General features: G+C 37.5%; 1 protein-coding gene across 4 annotated transcripts; it reads right to left on the bottom strand.

Annotated features, from left to right (window-relative positions):
* Nucleotides 1-496: 496 nt before the first annotated feature.
* Hr38 (Hormone receptor-like in 38) lies at nucleotides 497-23,650 on the bottom strand. Of its 4 annotated transcripts, none has more exons than XM_074085761.1 (4): nucleotides 23,446-23,650; nucleotides 5,006-5,082; nucleotides 3,175-4,612; nucleotides 497-2,932 (listed from the first exon to the last, which is right to left on the bottom strand). In XM_074085761.1, the coding sequence occupies exons 1-4, from the start codon at nucleotides 23,546-23,548 to the stop codon at nucleotides 2,679-2,681; spliced, it is 1,872 nt and encodes a 623-aa protein (XP_073941862.1). In that variant the 5' UTR covers nucleotides 23,549-23,650; the 3' UTR covers nucleotides 497-2,678. The 4 variants fall into 4 exon arrangements, with proteins under 4 accessions (XP_073941862.1, XP_073941863.1, XP_073941865.1 ...); XM_074085762.1 differs by having other exon boundaries at nucleotides 23,268-23,538; XM_074085764.1 differs by lacking the exon at nucleotides 23,446-23,650 and adding an exon at nucleotides 5,347-5,448.
* Nucleotides 23,651-24,059: the final 409 nt, after the last annotated feature.

The following is a 24,059-nucleotide window of genomic DNA, read 5'->3' as shown; positions in this document are numbered from 1 at the left end:
GTAAGCGAATTTTGAAAGCGGCTTATCTGAGGTAGCGTACTTAATGTATAGGAGAAACAATAAGTGAGCTCAGCGGCAGATATTAAGATTTTGCTCGATTTTGATTTTGATTTTTTTATTATCTATTTTTATTTTTTTATTTTTTATGTAGCCTGTATTATGTCCCGCTGCTGGGCAAAGACCTCCCCTTTTCTCCGCCACTCTTCACTGTCCTGGGCATGCACCTGCCAATCGAGCTGAAAAGCGCTCAGGTCGTCCCGCCATCTCCTCTTGGGTAAATAAATAAATAAAATTGTCTATTTAAATAAATGAATAAAAAAATCTACCTGCCTGTCCTGCCTGTTATGTATGTCTACTAACAAAATGAGTCATATGTTACTTGAAATAAAGAGAGATTGTTATTATTATTATAGGTATTCATACCCTCGCATATACTATTCTTTACGCTTTTGTGGTTACAGATCGGGTTTCTACACATTATTAAAAAAAAAAGAAATAAAATTCAGTAGATGCAGTCGCATCAGTATTATTAGGTATTTCAAAATATTTACAAGGAAATAAAAATGTATTACATACAAAGTAGGTAGGTACATAAGTAAAACTTAAGTATTATTATACCTATTTCGAGATAAAAAAGAAATGCAATTTATACAATAATAAATACATTACAGACAAAACATTTCCGTTTCCGGAGCTTTATTTCAAGGATATAAACACAGAAAATATATCGGTATTCTCCATAGGCGCCTGTATTAGCCACATAATGTTTAATCCAATCTTATTCTTGAATTTAGGTTATCAAAATATACCTAAATGACGGAGTGTTTCATTTTACTTAAACTACGTGCTCTAGAAAAATATTTAAAACGGTGCAATTTTACACGTACCTACTATGTAGCAATGACAGGCGCGGAGTTTACAAGTAGGCATAAGCGGTAGGTTCTATGTCACACAACGGATCTATGGTAGTTATTAGGTAAGTACAATATCGTGAAACACAACCAAGAATTAATCAGTAGTTACGCAAACGCGCTATGCAAAGGGAGAAATCAAGGATGCTGACGCATTTACTTAAATATCTATCTAACTAATAGACACGAATAAAAGAGCCTGCCTGTCGAGTAAAAAGTCCAGCACTGGAATATTCTATAATTAATATACCAACATTGTAAAAAATTATCAACTTACGCACGTTTTTTATCTCTTATCAACTAGTGTTAAACATTCAAGCATAGTATTATAGACACATCTATCCACTTAAGGGTGGAAGTTAACTGATGTTGCATCACACAATCCTCACAGGTAGTGATATATTGCGTATGTTTTAAGAGTTATATGAAAATCTATCAAGGCAACGTTCAATCTCAACACACAAGTACGGTAATTTTATTAGGTACTTGTGATTTATAAAAAACATCTACTTACGCGTCGTGCATGCCATCCCATGAAGTTATTGAATGTATTGGTCCAGTGATTATTACACTAGTTCTTCCAAATCTTATTTGGTAGAATACCAATACATGTTGAATTATTTATACCTACATAATTAATTAGGAGTATGTTTGATCGGCTCGCGTCTCGCAAACCATTAAGGTAACACTAACTATAAAACAGACGAAGAAGTTCCACGCAACGTTTTAATTGATTTTTTCCCGTAATTGCTGTGGATCGAAAAAATAATCATCGTACATTATATATTTAGCTATTTTCAGCTTCAATGCGACGTTATTATGAATGTTTAAAGAAAATTAAAGCAGAGGCCGAATAAGTGATATGTTTTTCTTTTAGGGTATAGATAATTATATAACATACATATATAATATGTATGTATTATTTTAAAGCTTAGACAAGGTACGTTTGTTTACAAGAAAACAAAATACTCTTCCTAAAAGGTACTCTTTAAGACACGTTGGAGTAAGGAGTCATATTAGTGATGCTGAACTTTCCCTCTGGCCTTATTTATTTTAACAAAATTATCCTATCTTCCTAGCGTCTAAATAATAATTATTAAATAATTTAAACCTAAAAGGTAACTTCCAACAATTAGTCTCTCTGACGGGCACGGGCACGTCGCGCTTTCCACCCAACACTCAATAACACTCAACAACAGGATAAACAATACACATATCAAATGCCTTTAGGTATTATTCGTAAAGTAACTTTTATTAATTTTACTATAAAAGCTCGAGAATCACGAGCCAATATTGTAACATTTCTAAGTCTTTTGACTAGATTTTTCTTATCTATAATACGCAAGTAAATAACATAGGAATATTTTGTACGACAAGATGCCATCGATCACGAGCGGTAACTCAAATGCAGACTACTATAGGTATACACATATAACGACATAAGGAAACAAAATCACACCAAAATACGACTACGTAAGTTACTACATTTACAATAAATTAAGCTTAACTATACTTAAGCGGTACGATTGTCTTGTTTGCTCAAAATAATTATTCTATAGGCTATTTATTTAAAGGTTTAAAATCGATACCGGGAGATCGAGTCCTATAGTGTTCAATTCGTTTATCGCCTAGAAAAATATATTATGCTCTAATCTAAACACTTATAAAAAAATATTAGAAATGGATTTAGATAGTAGAAGATGATGCGTTCGAAGGCTGGAGTGGTCCTCAGGGAGTCGCGCGCGGGTAGGCGGGGGCTACCAGCGCTTAGAATGGCAAGCTGGTACGAAACATGTTCTCGATGAGGGGGGGAGCCGGGACAAGGTCTTCGAGCTTGAGATAGAAGATACGCTGGAGCCCCTGCACGGACAGCGAGCGCAGCTCTGGCAGCGAGCCCAGCACGCGGCTGAAGTGCGGCGCGCCGCCGCAGCCTGCGCCGTTAGGCATGTGCGCACGCAGGCATCCGATTATCTTCATCTGCAACTGCTCCACCCGATGTGGTTCTTTCAACCCGTGTCTCTCTGCAACAACAATATGGTTAATTCATAATGCATATCAAATCCAATGATCAACTGTTTATGTTTTAAGGACTAAGACATGGAACTGTTTTCGCCTTCACCGTCAGACTATTTTTATACTCAAGTACATTTAAATTTTGTGATTTCTTTACACTTGTTCATATATTGTCAAATTTTGCTAGTAGTGGTTGTTAGATCCTATCTATTAATTAATATTAGGTAATGTGAAAGACGAAAAAAATTACCTGTTATCAGAGTAAGAGCGCAGAGGCACGCAAATGTTGAAATATCGATGTCCATTGAATGCAGCGTGTTGCTGAAGTCGAGCACTGCGTGCAGCCAATCCCCGAATGACCGCTGGCATTGTCGCTTGTCTAGGACTAGTCCATTACAAAAAGTAAGCTTGGTGTCTTCAGGTCTCGTGCGATAAGCAAGTCTCAAAACAAAAAGTTCCAGTCGCGCCGACGCGAAGAGTTGATCGCGATCTTCGGCACAAAGTTCTCCATATCCCGGTACTTTCTCCGCGAAAATCTTGATCATGTCAATCGATGTCGTCAGAAGCGAATAAAATTGCTGTATCACTTCCGAATCTGATATCAGTGGTTCCATAGGGTTGAGTTCTCGGTACTGAGAGTAGTCGAGATTAGAAAAATCTGGCGACGTATCAACATGAGCCCTAACTAGAGCAGTAATAAGTGAAATAGGTGGGCTCGGGGGTGACTCTTGTGGACATTTTGGCTTGGAGGGTAATCTTCCCCGCCTTCCTTTTAAGGAATCTGTTCTCACTACTTCCTTGACCATACCGACATTGAGACATTTTTGGAAGCGACAAAATTGGCATCGATTTCGTCTTCTTTTGTCCACGGGGCATGACTTTTCAGCTAGGCATACATATTTAGATCCTTTCTGAACGGTCCTCTTGAAAAATCCTTTGCATCCTTCGCAAGTCCGGACTCCATAGTGTTGACAAGCGGCGGTGTCCCCGCAAACGGCGCAAAGCTGGCTGGGCGAGGGCGGCGCGGCGCGCAGACCGGCGCCGGTGCTCTCGGCGGGCACGCCGCCGGGCGAGCTCGACGCTGAACTTGGCGCCGATGCTTGCATACAGTGCACTTTCGTACCGTGTAGCTTTGGACTTTCAATTGAACTGTTTGATTCAGACCTTTGAACTGGCAATGATGCTCTTCTTTGTCTAGCACTTTGATCCGTAGACAAATGCAAATCCACAGAACCTGAGAATGGTGGTAGTGAATAGGAATCCTGGTTATGAGCCACTCCACCCGTATCAAAAGTGGGACTGCACGGTTGCGCGGGTGCGTAGTACGGCGAGGGAACGTATGGCATCGAAGGCTGATGGTATTGGTACAAGAGCTGCGAGGACGCGTGCCCTTGATGAGAGTACGCGCTGACGTTATAGCAGTCTTCTTCCATTTTTAAGCCGAACTCTGCCATATCTGGTTTTGGATAACGAACTGAATAAGTTTCTTCAAAGCTAGGCAGCGCTGGGCCGAGGGTCGGGGACGGGGCCTCGCTGACTGGAGTTGTACGATGGGATTTAATTTCAGGAGGAATCGGGGCGTGGAACTCGACGTCCGGAAATGGATCTAAGTTTTCTTCTAAGATTTCAGAAGAATCTTCTTGATACTGGGGTGATAGTAAATCAGTGAAGGACGAACCGTAGTTGCTCTGAAATGAAAAAAATAATCGATAATAGAGGCGTCGTGAAGCGGTAGGCGGTAGAGACCGAGACCGTCAGAGGGCGACCCGCTCAGCCAATGGCGAGCGTTGTTTCCGTGTCATTTATTTGTCTATACAATCTATTTGTAGCTATATGAGAGCAATATTATCCACAATGACTTTAAGTAGGTAGTCATTCGTTAAACATTTAAGTTGAAAAGAATGGCTGATAATTATTTAACTACGTTGTATCTGCTTCATGTAGGTGCAGTACGAATGTCATTACAATTTGCATTAACAATTACGGCAATAGTGGATTGTTGTTTTTCTGCCAATGGGGGGGTGTTTAATAGTTTTTAAAGAACTGCTATTAAGTTGTATAATCAAATCACATATACTCACGTGTGTCTGCAGCAGTAGCATGCTGGAAGAGGTGGTCGTAAAAGCACTTGGCGAGCGCGGCTCTATAGCGCTCGGCCCTGCAACAAACGAACATACCACTTTAGTTATTTACTCAGGAGCTACAAAACTTACGATAAAGTTTTCCCGCTAAAATTACGTGTCGTTATTTATTTTTAGTTATGAACAAAATTTAATAGAATGGTATGACTATTTAAAGCAAACGTGTGTCGACGGCGAGCGCGCGCGAGCAGTGAGCGGGGCGGTTGCAAGTGGACGTCGAGCTTTGAACTATCACGCTACACAGCCCATGCATCATTTATATTTACCCTCGGCGAACATACTTTGATTCTTCCTTCAACACAAGCACTTGTAATTGCCTAATCGATATTTACTCTCGCCGGCTCCCTGTGATAACCATTCGCTACCCTTCTACGACCAACAATGACGGCGAAAAAGAAAGGTCTTCTAATTTATACTGCAGTTTTAGCTACCAAATATTGGCGTTTTGAATACATCGTGTCACGGTGCTTGATTCGCCACGCCCCGAAAATTGAATCCTATGTATACACCTAGCTTATTGTTGTAGCAAAACGACGCTAACGGCTATTACAATCAAACTATTGTAGTTCCAGACACTAACAGATAGAGTCTATATTTGAAGAACTTGCAAAATAGATATTTTTTGGGGCGAAAAGGCGATGGATCCCTGGGGAGGTTATGAAATCAGTGGCATTTGCAGTTTCTATTATGTTAGGAACCATTAATTCCAGTCTTATTAAGTTATAAACAAAACATCCAGGCTTTTGTTGAGGAAATTCGCTTTTTCTTGTGTTTTGGATAGATGAGCGAATAACACAAAAAAGCAATTTTTAAGTGACACGTGAAATTATTGTTTCTTTTATGTTTTGTAAGTTTATAACTCATACATCTACTACGAACACTGTCAAGCCATGCTCACGCATAAACTAATTAACTATTTATTTTGTAGGTTAGTTGTTCAAAGACCTTACAGATTAATTTAGGGTAGGTACTCGGGAAGAGATTACATGCAAGATTTTTTGTTCGTACAGAAGAATATTATGCTTAAGTGATAAAAAAATATATAAACGGCGATTCAACTTCAAAATAAATAAATATAAATATCATGGGACAATTTACATCACCTAGTCCCAAACTAAGCAAAGCTTGTACTATACCTACAGATATAGCTACTAGGCAACCGATAAACATACATGCGAGTATATAGATTTATTAAAGTTTAATTATACTATCTAACATCCAAAACTAACACTATATATAAACTAAAATAATGTTACAAAATAAAAATGTCATCCAAATTTTCTGCCCCAGGCATTACTCATACTCATACTCATACTCTTTTATTGGTAATATCATTATTACATGTCATTTTGTTAAATTATTAACCCCAAGACACTGGCAGCATTAGTAATGCTGTAAGGTAATGCTGCATTACCTCTCTAATATATAGATAGATACATACTTATGAAACATCCAAGACTCGAGAGCAAAAATTCGTGATTTCATAGAAATATCTTCCTACCTACTACACTACCTACTAGGGATCGAACCCACGACCTCAAGCTTCATAGTCCGGTTCTCTGCCACTTGGCTATCCGGCTGTCGTAATGTAAAGTGATCAAAAGTAGTTGTACAATACTCAGCCTTGGAACCGACGTACGGCTATGTGCCATTTGCGGTCGAGACGGCTGGCCCTTGAGGGGTGGACGCCAGGTCGTTGGTTTGGGAGTTGGGGCGCAGGATGAGGGACAGAGGAGGTGACCCCCGTTCCGGGTCGTACTTGGTCCAGCGGGTCTCGTTGGCCATAAACGAGGCAATGCCGCTGGGGTGATGGGTACGTTTGGGCCAAGTTCGATGCGGACGGGTCTTGAGTAGTGTTTATTTTATTTTATTATTTAATTTATTACTATTATTCTTTTTCTCGTTTAGGGTTTTTATATTTTGTGTTTTTTTAATATAATTTTAGTATTAGTTATTATTATTTAATTAATTGTGATATAGTAGAGAACATATATTATATTTAAGTATATTTAAGATTTAAATGAGACATTTTGTACACCAGTTTTATGTAAAATAAAGTATTTAATTATGAGTGTAGAGTTAGAAATGATGTTGTACAATATTTTATATTGCCCATGTGCGAGTGTTCATGTGCGAAATTGCATTTGAAATTTACCACGAGCTTTACGGTGAAGGTCGTGAGGAAACACATTGCGAAGTAATTCAATGGTGTGTTTGAAGTTCCATCCGCACTGCGAACTAGCCAAATTCTGAGGGTCTGTGCCCAGCAGTGGGACGTATATAGCTGGGATTATTATTATTATTATATGTACTTAATTCTTAAATTACGTTACAGTCCCACACAGCGGGAGTAGTTTTACCAATTTATTTTAAAACCTATTTTATTTGATTCAGGGAAAGTGAACACAGCCACGGTCATTGTCTGTATTAGGCCTTGAATAAGCTTGTATAAAAAATTGTGAAAATAGGATATTATAATAGGTAAACTTCAGTGCAAAAATGAAACTGTATACATGTACCTACCTACTTATAGACTATTTCCTACAGAAAAGTATTTCAAATTTCTTCCACGTAGCAGCTGTAAGGCCAATGTTTTTATTTTCCGCCAGATTGTGTATTGTGAGAGTGGATCAACATTTTCATACTTAGGTTAACTAATTAGGTTACTTAATTTTAACGTATCATAATGCTCACCCTAATTTTCAACGCTCAAAAGCATTGTGAATCAATTATGGTTAGCGCCTAGTATGGTTGTTCTTGGTAGAGCCAAATTGCTTATACCGCTTCTAAAGACGCCACCATAATATTATTTTGAATTGGTGACTGGAAAATGGCGCTCCTTTGTCATCTGGCGTCTAGAACGCTCGCTCCTCTTACTACCCCAGGCAGGGCCGACGCTGGTGGTATTTAAGAAGAATAAGAATAAGAATGGTTTATTGGTTGATAAAATAGATACACATGCCTATTCCTACCTGCCAAAATGGCCGCCATGTGTCGCGAAAAGGTGTAGCGTTTGTTGGTCCATTTTGTTCAGTTTTTTTTTGTTGATCTTGAATTTACTTTTCTTTAGCACAAACTATTTAAAAGTAGATAACATTACTTGGGAAGTAACATTACATAAAGCTTGATTCTACAGGAACGTTTTAAATTTTTGCTATTCTATAGTCGCACCATTTTAAACATGGTAGGTATTCATTCACTAAGTAAGACATTTTAAAAACATCAGTAGGTGAAAAAATTAAGTTAATAACTGTTTTATGTAGAAGTGGACAAAATTGTACACGGCTTAAGTCATTTTTCGAATATGGAACGTCGACTTAAGTATCTTACGGAGACGTTACTCGTAACTAAATACTACATACTTACATACAACACGTACAGTAATTGACGAAAGATATTCACCTATACTTACGGCGTTCAATTTGACAAGCTTTTACGGTAGGTCACAATTCAAACAATTTAAGTGATTTATCAATGCGAGCAATTTTATAGGGTCAGTCAAAATGTAACGCATAAAACGTATTTTCGTAAATTACCATTACATTTAATGTAATGTGTGTGGTAAATGTACTATATGTAGGTAACGTATGCGTGGATGTGTTTCAATTATAGTCTTTAGGTATTCAACAAAAACAAAATCTATTCCTATGTTATAATTTTCTTCTGGGTTGTTACATTTTGCAAATGTCATTTTGTAAATAATGAAATTACATAAAATAAATATACTGAATAAATAAGTACTAATATTACACAAAAAAATTGCGGACAAGTGTCGATTTAATATCTTTTTAATAACATGGAAATCGTGTTTAACATTTTAAGTCTTCATTTGCTTTAAGTATTTTACGATATAACCGGTTACATAAAAATATGCTCAATGTCGAGATGCATACGATTGCATAAACTTGGAATAACTTAAACAAATTAGTTTTTTGTCTGAACAGGCTGTGTTTATTTTATTGAAGCCCGAATCGAGTTAAATTTATACCTACATTTGCTGTTATACTAGGACCTGCTTTTATAAATTGTCACTATCGAAAATACAAACTGAGATATGGATGCACAGGAAAACCAGAAAAAGAGAACAGCGCTGGAAATCGAACCCTGGTCCTCAGCAATCCGTGCTGCGTGCTATAACACCTACACTACCGCTGGGCTCCTGTCCCGGCAAATTTCTCCTATGCATACATATCTCAGGTTGCTTTTTTCTACTACGCTACTTAAACAGCAGCACTAGCGACATCTATGCGCTATCTATAAGCTAGGGCTGGACTCTTTTTCTGGTTTTCCTGTGCATCCATGTCTCAGTTTGTATTTTCGATATGGTTTTCACGGGATACCCGTAAAAGTAACAAATTTGGAGTTGATATAAAAAGATATGCTCGGCCTAGTTCTCGCACCATCGCATAAGTCTGTAAACTGCACATTTAAATTTATATAATTTAAACATTGTAACTTGGTGGTGGAGAAAATAAATAAAAAATATTATTATTATTATTATATAAAAAAATACAAAAATACTCCAAAAAACCAATCATAATTGTCACTAGTTTTCATAAAGTAACTTTTTATCTCGTCAAGAATTCGATACTTGAAATTGTATTTCTGGAAATACGACTAGTTAGTCAAAAAACTGACCAAATGCGATTTGGGGTTTACTAATGTTTCGACGAATAACGTTTGGCAACCTGTTTCATTTCGCAACTTTTCATTTCCCAACTGTTTAATATTTCTGAAACTGTAAATATTTCAGGATTTTTATAAAACTAACCTAACCTAACCTTAAGGTTCTACACGATGGCCCTGAAATAAATCCTGAAATATTTACAGTTTTAGAGTGCGAAATGAAAAGTTGCGAAATGAAACAGGTTGCCAAACGTTACGTTGCGATTCGCACTCACGCAAAGGTTCCATGATACAGTCAATCAATTCGATTCCGGGGCTACCATGGAGCCTTATCATAGTATTTTTTTTATAACATTATTTATCGAATGACGTTGAATGTCATTATGGCACAGTTCAGTGGTAGCCTAGGAATCAAATTGGTTGACTGTACATCGTCAAGTGCATAAAAGTCAGTTACTGTCAGAACCCTAACAAAGTTTTATTTTTTCCCTAAGACCAACTCACGTTTGACTGAAAATAAAAACACGGTACCGGAAATTAAAATACACATTATTTATAAATTTAAATCATCCTAGTTATTTATTTGATATAACATCTCTGAAGAGTGAAAGCCACAAGAGGTGCAAGTTCAAATCCTGTCCAGTGATCCGAAAATCCTTTTCGTTTTTGAATATAAATGAAAAATATCACTTGATCATTCGAGTAAGCTACCTACTCCACTTTTTAAATACGTTGTTTATTAGTACCCATGTATCACAAGAACTGTCGCGGGTTAAGGTCTTCCCTTTAATCCTTAGCTTCAATATCAATTAACAAGTTTGGTAAGTAATTAAAGTGGAGAAAATAAAAATCTAGGCGTAAACCACAGATTACTAATATGGCGTAAACTAAAACAAGTTTCAATTAGGTAGAGCTTGTTTTACAATCTTTATTATCAGTGTTAATTTCTGGAAGCAGCGTGTCGGTTATACTGTATAACCGACACGCTGTGTATAACTTATACATAGACTATTGCTGAATTATTTTATGTAACTTCAATGTAAGGCATGTCAAAATTTGTAAAGCATTCTCGACCATTTCTTGGCATCCGATTGAGCTGGTATTTCGTAACCTATTTTTGGAAGTCCGGTGACAATAAAATAATCTGGTAGTGAAATTTTGGTGATCCAGCCAAGATTATCTCCGCAGGACGGATCTCTTCGACGGTTTGCCTAACTTTGACATGTAGTGACGCTACAAGTAGAGTCAACTTAAAGACCAGTCAACGAAAAAGCTTGTGGTATCAAAAATGAAATTTTGAACAAAATATTAATTGAAAATAATGTAAAATATTTATTTAAATACGAATATACTGGTACGGCGAAACTACCTCTTTCATCGATTATTTTTTATATTCTAAGGAGTTCTCTATTATGTCTCTTGGCTGATATGCATTTTTCACACAGCTAGTGTGATGCGACCAGACTGGCTTCTTGCAACTAAAGGTAAATATATATTTTTTATATAAGTATAACATTGCCAGCCCTTTGAGAAAAGGAGAGGATTGTATTCGGATCCCTTCCGAAATTAATTACTAGTAAGTTTTTGTTCGTTTATTTATTAACTAGTACTAAGGGCTGATGATATCCAGTTAGAAAGTGATGAAGTAACCAAGATACACAGAAATGTGACAGACTAATGTAAAAAAAACCGAGTCACACTGGTGTAGGTATATTTACACGGAGAAAGAAAAAGAAAAAGAAAAACCAGCCATGAGCGTGTCGGAAACGCCCAGGATAGGGTTCCGTAGCCATTACGAAAAAATCAAGTAATGTTTTTCTAAGGATTCCGCATTGTGTACGGAATCTTCCAAGTTTAGGTATGTTTTATACCTTAGGATGCTATTTACTCTTAAACTACTAATAATTCTCAAGAAATCTTAGCCGCTATATAGTTTTCCTCGTAAATTTGATATATTTAGGTACTACCATTCTGATTTTTTTTCAATTTTATTTTTCCTCCCAACAGTTTAGATTTTAGAGGGGGGGGGGGCACGCTTGATTTCAATGAAAATTTAATAATAAATAATAATAATACATCGTTTATTGGGTAATGACAAACCAGTAAATAACATGATGTTGGAGCCCTCCTAGTAGGTATTACATACCTGCATCGGGAGGTCTCGCTCTTCTATTCATAAAAGTTAAAATCGAACCGAAGTCAGAGACATGTTCACGCTCTGCCACCCCCTCGCTACAATTTATTGTTTGAGATTACTACGAGTAGAAATCATAATTTGCACTTTAAAGTTGAATATTTCGCAAACAGATCACTGAATAGAAAAATCGTCTTAGCAACCCCCCAATGGTTTTAAAAGACCTATCCAACGATACCCAACACTATAGGGTTAGTCGAGAAAAAAAATCACCCCCACTTCACGTCTATGGGGGGAGGTACCCTGAGTTTTTTTTATTTTTTATATTTTACCACTTTGTCGGCGTGACTGATATGTATATTCTTGCCAAATTACTGCTTTCTAGTGGTAACGGTCTCTGAGCATAGCCACGGACAGACAGACAGACGGACAGACAAGGCGAAACTATAAGGGTTCCTAGTTGACTACGGAACCCTAGCAAATTATTGCCACAAAAAACACTAAAATAAAATAACGTATTTATTGCTTGTGAAGCCTTTCGTTCGAGCGCTATTTCACATTGTAAACTAAATTTTTCCTTGTAATATATTAGTTAGTTTCGCCATGTCCGTCCATTCGCGGCTTAGCATAAACTTAGTGCTAAAAAGACGACATTTTGCATAGTTATGTATACTAATCATGAGGTCGAAGAGGCAGAAGAAGATAATGGGAAACATTTTTTAGGTTTCTTCCCCTAAATCTAAAGAGAAGATGACTTTTTACTGCTTTTAATCCGCACCGTGTGGTATTGTTGGATAGGTTTTTCAAAACGTTACAAATTAGTAAAGTTCGATTCGATTTAGTATATATTTGCTCCTTCTACAAGCTAAACTATTGGCGTGAATTAGCCAAACAAAAATCTGAAATAATCGTAACGTGGTACTTATAAAATATGTATAAACGAATTGAAAAGGAAATCTATCACAACTTGTAGGCTTTAAAAGGCTTTACAATTAAACGAGTAATAGTCAAACAAACCCTTTGACACGCTCTTATGGTGATTTTCCACCGGCGAGGCGAGACGAGAATTGAAATTTGTATGCAATCACGCGCGCCCCCGCGATACAAATTTAAATTCTCGTCTCGCCTCTTCTCGTCTCGGCTCGCCGGTGGAAAATCACCTTTAGCCGGTTTTTACCCTTTGGAATGAGGGTTTTTCTACAGGTGAAATATCGCTAGATGGCGTAAGCATCGTGAGGTCCATTTGACGTTTCAGTCTTGCTTGCGATTGGCTCAATTAGTTATTTAACCAATCACGAGCATATGTCAAACAGATCTCACGATACTAAGGCCATTTAACGATATTTCGCCTGTCTAAAACCCTCATTACCAAAAGCGTAATCTGAGAAATTTGCTGTACGAGTAAACCATAGATGACAAAAAAGCCCTGAAATAGTAAGAAATATAAATAGAGAGATAAAATATCAAATCAAATGATAAGTTTATTCAGTAAAATGTGTCATATTACGTATTATTCCGGACAAAATAAATAAATTAAAAATACGGAAACTACCTGCCTAATTATAGCTAGAGACAAAACTACTATCGTATCACCGAAATTATAGTTTAAAATGTATAAATTTAAGCTGTGATTACTTTTTAGGCGTTTGAGTAAGATTTTCTCGTAGCTACAGTTAATTCATAGGTTTTAGCTATAATCGTATACATAATTTCGAGTACTTGGGCCAATCAACTATTTTACCGACACTTTGGGCGTCTCCAGCGTTACCAATATTGTCTCTAGCGTTACCAAAAAATCGTACTTCCAACAAGATATTTCGCGGTTTAATAAGTTGTACTTACGTAGGATGACATGTATTCATGTACACCATATATTAATATACAAAAAAACATGTTTACTTACAAAAATCAATTGTTTGAAAAATGTCGCGGACAGATTAGTGTCGGTAAAAAAGTGGATTGGCCCACTTACCTACCTAAATCTTCTGAGGTAATCTGTCTTTGAACAAACCAAACTACTGTTGTTTAATAGCACAGCACGCTAAATAAATTTGAACAAAGAACGAAAGTGGAAGAAAGTATACTAGATGTGTTTTTTTTCTCTATAAACGTCTTTTATAATTGAAATCACTGGAACTTTGTTTTTGACAGATATTCACCGCCATTGCCTTATTTCTAAAGGATGCTACTCGTATTAACTAACTGTGTTGGTATGAACCATTAAGTTTACCAGTCTATTGTTTTAAACTTTCGCGATTTTCACTTATATTTTTTTTAACGCTTGGATATCATAAAGTGACAAATTTATTGCTAAAATTACCACATATGCATTATTTATTGCATATAAGTCCCCGGGTATAGTAGGTACAATAATAACTGTGTATGCCAGATTAGCTGATATTTTTTTAATTTGTGCACAGCTAAATATACAGTAGAACAAGAAATTATTAGGATCACACCGATCACGAGTCACGCCATCTTTCTGGTATCGTATAACTCCGACATCAAAAAGGTAAGCGTTAGACAGGAAAGTTAGTGAAAGTTCACACTTCAGCAGTTCTTTCCCTTCTAATGGTATCGCGAACGAATCATAGATGGCGCTATGATGATAACACTCTAATATATTGATTGCAGTACCTACCAACGTCATCGATAGTCTATGCACGCACAGGTATGTTTGTATGTTTGTATCCTGTTTTTATGAATACGTGACGCTTCTTACAGCTATAAATGTGTGTTTGGGGAAACATTGCCGCATGACGCAGTTGACGTCTACAGAGCAGCAGTGACGGGTGCTTGCGTCATGTATCGGCTACTCGTGGGCTACCATGTTTGCAGCAAATCCGCTTGTAAGAAAAACAATAAAAAACCAGCCAAGAGCGTGTCGGACACGCCCGGAATAAGGTTCCGTAGCCATTACGAAAAAATTAAGTAATATTTTTCTAAGGATTTCGAAAAAAATAAATAAGTAATATTTTTCTAAGGATTTCGTATTTTGTACGGAATATTACAAGTTTAGGTATATTTTATACCTAAGGCTGCTATTTACTCTTAAAGTACCTACTAATAAGGAAACTTACCCGTTAGGTATAGTTTTCCTTGTAAGTTTGATATACTTACTACCATCCTGAATCTCACTCGATTTTAATGAAAATTTGCACTTTAAAGTTGAATATTTTGCATACACATCACTGAATCGAAAAATCGTTTTAGCAACCCCCTAATGGTTTTAAAAGACCTATCCAACGATACCCCACACTACAAGATTGGATGAGAAAAAAAAACACCCCCACTTTACGTCTATGGGAGGTACCCTAAAAAAATTATTTTGAATTTGTTATTGTACCATTTCGTCGGAATAGTTTACATACATATTCGTGCAAAACTACAGCTTTCTAGCATTGATAGTCCTTTTAGCAAAGCCGCGGACGGAAAGACAGACAGACAGACATGGCGAAACTATAAGGGTTCCGTTTTTGCCATTTTGGCTACGGAACCCTAACAATGACATGTTTCGCATTTTCAGTTCCGAGATTTTACTGAACATCTTGTTTTCTATTAGTCACATCAATATTGAATACGCGTAGCCTTTAATTGATGTTTACACATATCAAATTAAAATCCGGCTGGCACTTGTTACCGGAGCATTGTTTTAATGATTGATTGATTGAGAATCAGAGTCCAATTAATCAAGCAATTATCTTTAGCTAGCTGTAATTGACTCTATCTCACACGATATCCGTTTTTGGATATAGTCGACCAAGAAAGTGCTTTACCAATTTTAATGACAGTTCCTACTTCAGAAATAAAACAATAAGGCTGATTGTTATACCTATTGACTTGTGATTTTAAAAACAACCAGTTATTAAACACACGGTTTAAATACTAAGGTAGATAATCTGTGGCACAGACACAGAATATATAATAGTACTAACGGCACAGGTATGATTTTACTTCATTAATCATTAATCAAAATATTACAAACTTATGACAGCAAAATGCTTTTTTATCTGTGTCGAGCGAAGACAACTGTCACTGAGTAAGAATACAGGGTAAAAGTATAACAAATAAATATAAAGACGAACGTATTAGAAAAGTTGACATAAACTTACCAAGCGTTTATGAATCAAGGGAGTTAGATTATAGTCCCACACTAATTATGAAGTAGGTAGGTGCCTAAGTTCAATAAGAATTGAAGTGGAACATGAACGTAGGTTAATTGCTACGTTAGTTACCGCAAGTTTTGATATACTCCTTTTTTATCTTTATTTTATTTGGTACACCTAATCGCATACCATAATTCCGACCATGACTTTTTTTCTAACTAGTCTGGTAAACGTTATTGCATAAAAAGATCCGTAGTAATTTTATTTAATGAAGTTTGTATTTTCTGTGTTACCCATAATATTAGGCACTTAAATAAAAATAGAATTACATTATCAAAAATTAAATTAAATCACATTTTATTTTAAATAATGTTTAGAGGATTATCAGCTGTGGGGTGGCGTGTGGGTGGGCGGGGCGGAAGGCTCCGGGGGGAAGGGGTCATGACGTCATTCCGTTGAACGTCACACCCCCTTATCGCCGTCGTATTTACGTAGAGTTTCCCTCGTTTTCACACGCGCCAGGAAACCAGCCTATGAAAAAATCTTGAGGATTTTATAACACCTTGCGACGAGTTACTAGACTGCGGTAACTGCTGTCCTTAACAAACTTTCATTTATTTATCTATTGTAAGCGACCTTATAGGTAAATAATTTTACTTACCTATACCTACCTAATAAAAAGCCCGGATAAATTAACAATGGCTTTTTCTATAATCAAATGGATTGTGTACTCACCCTATTACCAGAATACATTTAAGGCGATTAACGACTAAGATGAAGAATTCAAACTGTCAAATCAGAACTAAAACATGAAGCAATCGATTATGTAACCACAATTTAGCATTCGCAAATACTTTCAACTGATTGTTTATTATTCTAGATAATAAGGAAAATTGTATAAGAACTCATCAATCACGACGACTTTAACAAATGAAGAAATATATATTACCTATATTTGGACAGCTTACTTATGTATGTATTATTATGTATGTATGTATTGATTGTTTTGTTTAATAGTCTAGCTAGTAGGTAGATACTAGACGTAGGTATGACGTCCTCTTCCTGTCGTATCTAATAGTGGATTGAAATACAAGTGGTCTCGTAACCGCGTCGGTTGCAACTTGTACTGGTAAACTGAAGTGAGTGACATTTTCATCCCTGCTAATATTACCCACTCATATGCTTTTGGCTACTCTAGTTGCCTGTCCACGCTCTTATTTTTTTATATGAATAGACTTCAACTCAAAATTCAAAGCACGTGAGTGGTTATAAATGTGAAAGTAACTCTGTCTGTCTGCTACCTTTTCACGCTTCAACCGCTGAACCAATTTAGACTAAATTTGGTATGGAGATAGTTGAAAGGACATGGTTACTTTTATCCCGGAAAAATGTATAGTATGGGATAGCGATAACCGAATTCTACGCAAACGGAGTCGCGAGCAACAACTAGTAATGATATAACGAATAAATAAAATATTGTATAAGTGAAAAACGCAAAAGTTTCAAACAATTTATGTTTCTTCTATATGTTTTAAGACTTAGACGGCTTTTCAAGTACCTATACATAATATGGTAGAGACAATGAAGTCTAATTGCGGTTATGCTACTGTCTCTAAAACTGCCTAGGCTCTTCTCCAGGACAAAAATAAGACAATCATGTCAATTGCCTCATCGGTAAAAGCGCAAAGTCAGTACACCGTAAATATGTAGTGCTAATTAGATAAAGCCGTTTTTCGTCGTAGGTTGAACATTTCAGAACTCCTCTTTTAACTGCCGTGTTCTAGATTTGTGTTAGTTTGTCTGTCTAGGCTAGGATAAACCTTTTTGCTTCTGGCTAGGTAATTATATCCCGTATTAAATATATCCACGGGTATTAACTCCAAACTACCCGCCAACGCACATTGGAATCCGTTGAACTCGGGAACTCGAGGGGAGTGGTTTGCGTGACGTCAGAGCCGCGTAACGATCGTCTGCAGTCCGTAATCAGGCGGGTGCCAGCAGGGCTACTACGAAACTCGAAACTCGAAGTTCCTGTCGTACCGTCCCTCTCGCTCCCGTATTAAATAGCATAAGTGTCAGAGGGACCGCACGACACGAAATTCGAGTTTCGAGTTTCGCAGTAACTCTGCTGGAGAGAGTGGACTTTTGGCTGCGCTCAATGAATGTAACGGCTCTACGCAGAAGCACTACAATTGTAAAACATCTTTAGTACTTACCTAAAGTCACCTGCATTAAAACATCTGCCACAGCGGAGTATGCAAAAATATCGGACACGTTCTACTGGCGCTAGTTAGAAATAGAGTCGTATCAGAATGTAAGCACGCTTATAGTCAAAATACCACAAACGGGACTTATCACGCTTAACATACGAGTAATATTTACCTCGACGTTTCACTTTAAAGTTGAATATCTCAAAAACAGTTAATCCGATTTAGATAATACAAACTTATATATAACACCCCTCTTTTTGCGTCGGGGGTTAAAATTAATGTCCAAGTGCTGGTCACTGTGATATTGTCCCAGTGCTTGTCATCTTTAAATTTGTCATTAGAAATGTAGGTGGTGGCAGGGTGACATCTATTGGGCATTAACATGTCGAGCACTGGGACAATTACCTTGATAGCTGTAAATTTACTAAAAAAAAACAGTGACTGGAATTGCGACAGTCCCAGCTTTCTAGGTGCCTGATTAGAAGTCTATTCCAAATAAAGAAGACATAACACGCTTTTAGATCAGTTCGTCCACCTCTTACATAAAAGCCTGTACTTAAAAGAAGACGTCTAGGACTCTGTTCGTGACGAAACAGTAGTCATAACGCAAATAGACATTTCGTTAGCTAAGCTGTTGTAATATCGTACTTCACATATCTAGAAGATGAATTTGTATTCGTATCGGTAATAAATATGTATAAGAACCAAATTCTCATTAGGTACTAGCCCATGAAATACTACGCGTGTGAATTGTTTAATTGACAAAGGGAGGACACCCCATTGATAAATTAAGTTATTATTATGTTAACCAGGTGTAGTGTTATAATAACATTGCTTCAAACTAAATATTTAATCAAAGGGCTACTAGAATCTTGTTTGATTTGTGTATATGTAAACGCGCAAAAAATAATTGCAATTGACAAGAAACGTTTGAATCGTGGATATCTACTAATGACCTGTCGTCCGTTATTGGTTATTGGCATAAGAAGGCTGTTTTTACAGCTACCGAGATCTAATTGTACCATTTGACGTATGCGGTATATTTGTAGTATGTAGGTACGCCAACGTCATAATTAAGTGATCACTTTTGTACATTGTCACTTTAACGTCATGTTTGAAAAGCCAAACGAAATTGTGCAACGACTGAAAGCGACAAGGTACAGAAATGATCACTTATTTATGACGTTGACTGTACAACTATTTTAGCGGTACACACCGATGTTGATCATTTGAGACCACCCCACTTATTTAACACTGATCATTATGAAAATCGCAATTATATCTTTTGACAGTGTTACCGATAACTAGCTTCAACCCTTGCCAATCTGTGTCGTAATTTGTAGATGTCCCTTGGAGACGACGGCTATTAAATGTGACAACAAGAAATTCAGTACCTGAGATATGGAAAGTTTAGGACCTGCCCTCGTCGCCCGTCGGTAAGTTGTAGCCGGTCTACAGTAAGCAAGGGCGTCCTTGAAGCGACCGCGCTCCGGTCGATGCGTGACGTAACGCGTGACGTCACAGGCGCTCGTTGCGGAGGCCGAGGCCGCGCGCCCCACGCCACCCCCTCACACAACAACAACGTTCAATGGACTCTACCCCATTTATAAACAACCACAACTGATCCAAATTTATATAAGTATAATGATAATTAAGCTCCTGTGACAGGTAGAGTAGTGTCATACACGTATGTTTTTCTTAAAGTGTTTCTCGAGAGTTACACGGCGGGGTGTGAATGTGCCGCCTCAACCCCTTACCGCTTCACACCACCCTGGTATTTTTAGACTGTGACGTAATCGGCCTCTTTTACAGCAGATGGCTAGAAAGCGAAGGCCTAAATAAAGATAGGCAAGTTTAAATTGAAAGTGATTAACAAGTCAGGTCTAGTCTAGCCGTATCTAGTTGATTATCTATTTTCCTGCAGCAACCTAGTAAAGTTGCAATATGTAAAGCCAGACAGATCAATTTTAAATGCTGTTCTCGTAAGTTAGGCAAAGTTAGGTCTATCTACTTAGAAAGTTATGAATTGAATAACAGGTTTAATACTATGGAAGCTATAAAGTAAAATATGTACTCGAGCTTTTTAGCAGGAAGTAGTGTAATTTATGTGATCATCTCAGAAGGAACATATTTTGCCAAAAAATAATCAACTATTTTTTGTTACCTTACATAATTATGCTAAACGGTATACGGTAATCAATCGAGTAAATAGGCTAAAGAAATACATAAGGGTAAAAAAATACTATACTATCTGTTTAAACTTCACGCTGCTGGTAACTACTCGTATTTTTTTATCATATGAAAAACAAAATAAGAACTTTTACGTGTACGTTACACGGACATGACGCTGAAGGAGTATGACGCGTTACCTCAATAAATAAAAATTCTTACATCTCATAGGAAAGTAGGTACATGTAGGAGTAAAACCAACATACACGTAAGAGTAAAACCGGGATACAAACATCCCAATACACGGCGGGAATGACGCGTCTGGACGCGAGGTGCCTGCGAGATGGGACTTTCGGCGTGATGCGAAACGAGGGTGACGGGAAGGGGGGGGGGAGTGACGGGGTTGCGGCGTGACGTCATCCCAGCTGGCGATAGCGTGTTATCAATGTCTGACTGTCAATAGCTAAATGCCTATACAATATGGGCTGTAGCCTGTGAGCGTCGTTTGTTTTAGAACTAGGCCTTTAATGAAGACTGGTGAGAAGCTCTGGTATGTAGGTATTAGATTTTGTAAATTCTCGCAGGTGCTTTTATTTAAAAAAAAATACCTTAGCGGGAACTTTGATTTCTAGTTTTGCTCTCGTGGTGGGTACGTTCCATTAGAAAATTGAAGAGTTTTAGACTATTTTACAAAGTATGTCAGACTATTACTTTTAATTTAGCATAATAGTTAACTACCTAATTGTTTCAAATGTTCAAATCAAAATTAAGCGCAACTTGCATTCAACAAAATTAATAACTTGGACAAAACTATAGGTAATAGACGCAACTGTGTGAGAAGAAGATTGAGCTCATGCAAGATGCTCATTTAATATTGCCGGTAATTTGCACGGTCCGGTCCGCATCAGGCAGGTGCGCCGGTTGCAGCAACGATTGGGCAAGGCCGCGACAGGGTCCAGCCCATAATTATTAGACCTTATTATACAAGACCTTCCATCGGATGGTAATCGACTAAAGACAGTCAACATCCGATAAACACATCGGAGTCAGTAAGGTTCAAAAGTATTCACACCTCTGTCTCTTAACGTATTTATTTTACAGTAAATTTGCTGAATAAAAGAATATTTCCATCAGACCAGATAATGACTAGATAATCAAGTATAATTTCTGATATTATGGCTATGAATAACTTATGTCTTGATGGAATTAACTATATCGTTAGCGGACTGGTTCCGCCTGGAAACACAGCCTATACCCTGTCAACCTGAAAGGAGGTCTGTGCTCAGCAGTTGGACAGGTATAGGCCGGAGATATTAGAGCCGTTAGATACGTTAATATCAAGAGCCTCCTTGATTTTAGCGTAATATTGTCAACAAAATACTAACAGAGAGCTGTAGCTTAAAGCGTAAAGTTATATTCTCAAAAACTACATTGTAACCGCAGCCGTCGAAGCAATAGTAATTACTTGAGCATGTCCGTTAAAAACAATAACTTTCGATGAAACAATCGTAAGTTTACTGCGTGTGATGTTATGACGGTTGCGCCATGCGCATGCGGTCAGCCTCTATAGCATAATGTGTGCCAGCGCCAGCGTGGATCTCCGTGGACCGGTCCGCTGGGCTCTGTTGAAATGTTCTTAGATTTCATCACGGCTTGTTCGCTTATTATTTACGTTATTTATTGATTTTGGACTGGTTATCGGTGCATAATACTAAATACGTTAGGTATCATAATTTTTGTACACACGTTTAGATTTTATAATCCAGACTAATGTGTCTACATGGTCAAGTGTCTAGAATATAATATTAACTTTAACTTACTAGTTGTGATTAAAATAAATTTATTTACTTTGGACTAAGTAAATGTATATATATTTTATTTGTTTGTTTATAAATAAATTTTCCATTAAAGTAAATCTTAAAATTTTAATATTGTTTGCTAGACCATAGTCAGATATTAATATTATCTACTTAGGCATTCAATTACTGGAACTTAAAAAGTTTTTGGAAAAAGCTTTCTTTGAACGCGAAAATTTTCAGGAATATAAAAATATTTATTGGAGTTAAACCGCGGTTTTCTATTACTTTGACGAACAAAAATTTCTAATCATCATTAGCTCCGCTAAACAATTTAGATTAATATCAAAAGTGTTAATTTTTATAACTTACAACTTAAATAATGTTTATCGGTGATAACTTGATCAAAAATAGGCATAATGGTTTTATTTGCTAGTATTTAAATATAAAAGTCTTAAATATTCGTATGTGATTTTATAACCTGTCTACCAAATATTTACTTAGCATTGTTAATTTAAGTCATGTGTTATCTATCAAACTTAGAGCCTAGTCCTTCGATCAATTATTCATGGCATAATTTAAATAGCGCCAGAATATAAAACTAAATTAAGTGAGCCGGCTCCCAAACAGGTTTGCATGATTATTCATTTATTTAAGTTTAACTACATAGGTAGCTGGCGCACTTATTAATGGTATGTAAAGCTTACTTACCTAAGTAAGTTTTCGATGAAGAAAATTTATAGTTTTTATAACTTACTTTTGAATGATGCTTAAAGTTGCAAGCGGGAAAACTTAAAACTGTCCTGACAAGCTCATATCTAGTTCAATGTTATTTTTTATTACAAACTTTTGAAGCTTCATGAATAATTTTGTAAGTATTTCTGAAATAATTAATGAAAGTTCAGAAAAGACAATTATTTCAGCGCTGCTTGTGATAAGTTATCAACCATACCATTCCTATCATGTTTTTATGAAAGGATAACTTAAACTAAATAACATAGGTAACTTGAACCAAAAAGGATCTCAAACTCATTTAATAAGGCAAATATTGCAGCTGAGGGATGCATGCTTAAAATAACAAGTTCAAAAATTTCGGTTAATAAGTAATCTTAAATCATAAATTAACATAAATAAAAAAAATCATAAAAGGAAGGTACGTACGTGTGTTTTGGAATTGTCTAAGGACGCAGTGTTTGCTGGTCAGCAACACACCTCGCATTCTAGCCGATGGCCATGGTCACGACAGTCCCACACAGAGTCTACAACACCCAGAGGCTCTACACAACGAAAGCGAAAATAAACACAGAAGTGGAGGTACGCGGTGGTCGTGGGCGCTGACCTGGCGCAGGCTTGTCGCCGTCGTGGACGTCGAGGGCGCGCGGCTCCAGGGTCAGGCCGAAGCACGCGCCTGACAATCCCAGCTCGCTCAGCAGGATCCTCATGCGGCCGGGCACATCCCACTCACTGCACGCGCACTCACTACACAGTCTGTCGGAAGTATGCGATCGCAAGAGGCGCGCGGAGGTACGCGCTGGCGGACGGGCGGTGCGTTACTGAGGCCGCCGCCGCTGAGGCTGGCGGCTATATCGCGCCGCCTGACGTCACGGCGGGGACGTCACCGGCGACGTCACTAACGGTACCTCCCACAGGCCGCCCGGCGCCCGCCCGCCCGAGCCTGCGCTAACGGCATCGCGCGTGGAACGGATCTTTCAGACGCCCGCCGCCCGCTCCCGCACCCGCACAGGTTGCGAGTGCACACGCCTCCTATTGCCTCACCGGGAATTACTTCATTGATTTTCATTTTCCCAACCTGCATCAACAGAAATTCAGTGTGGCTTAAGGATGTGACAAAAGATGGCAGGCAGAAGGTACTTGGATTGTGGATGCGTAGTTTTTTAAACAACATTATGTTCAGCGTGACTGACAACTATTGGGACTTAGGTACACATTTTC

The sequence above is a fragment of the Choristoneura fumiferana genome, chromosome 3, assembly GCF_025370935.1.
Source record: "Choristoneura fumiferana chromosome 3, NRCan_CFum_1, whole genome shotgun sequence".
Classification (NCBI taxonomy): domain Eukaryota; kingdom Metazoa; phylum Arthropoda; class Insecta; order Lepidoptera; family Tortricidae; genus Choristoneura; species Choristoneura fumiferana.
The sequence above is the reverse complement of the archived record's forward strand: the minus strand, read 5'-3'. Positions and strand labels throughout refer to the sequence as shown.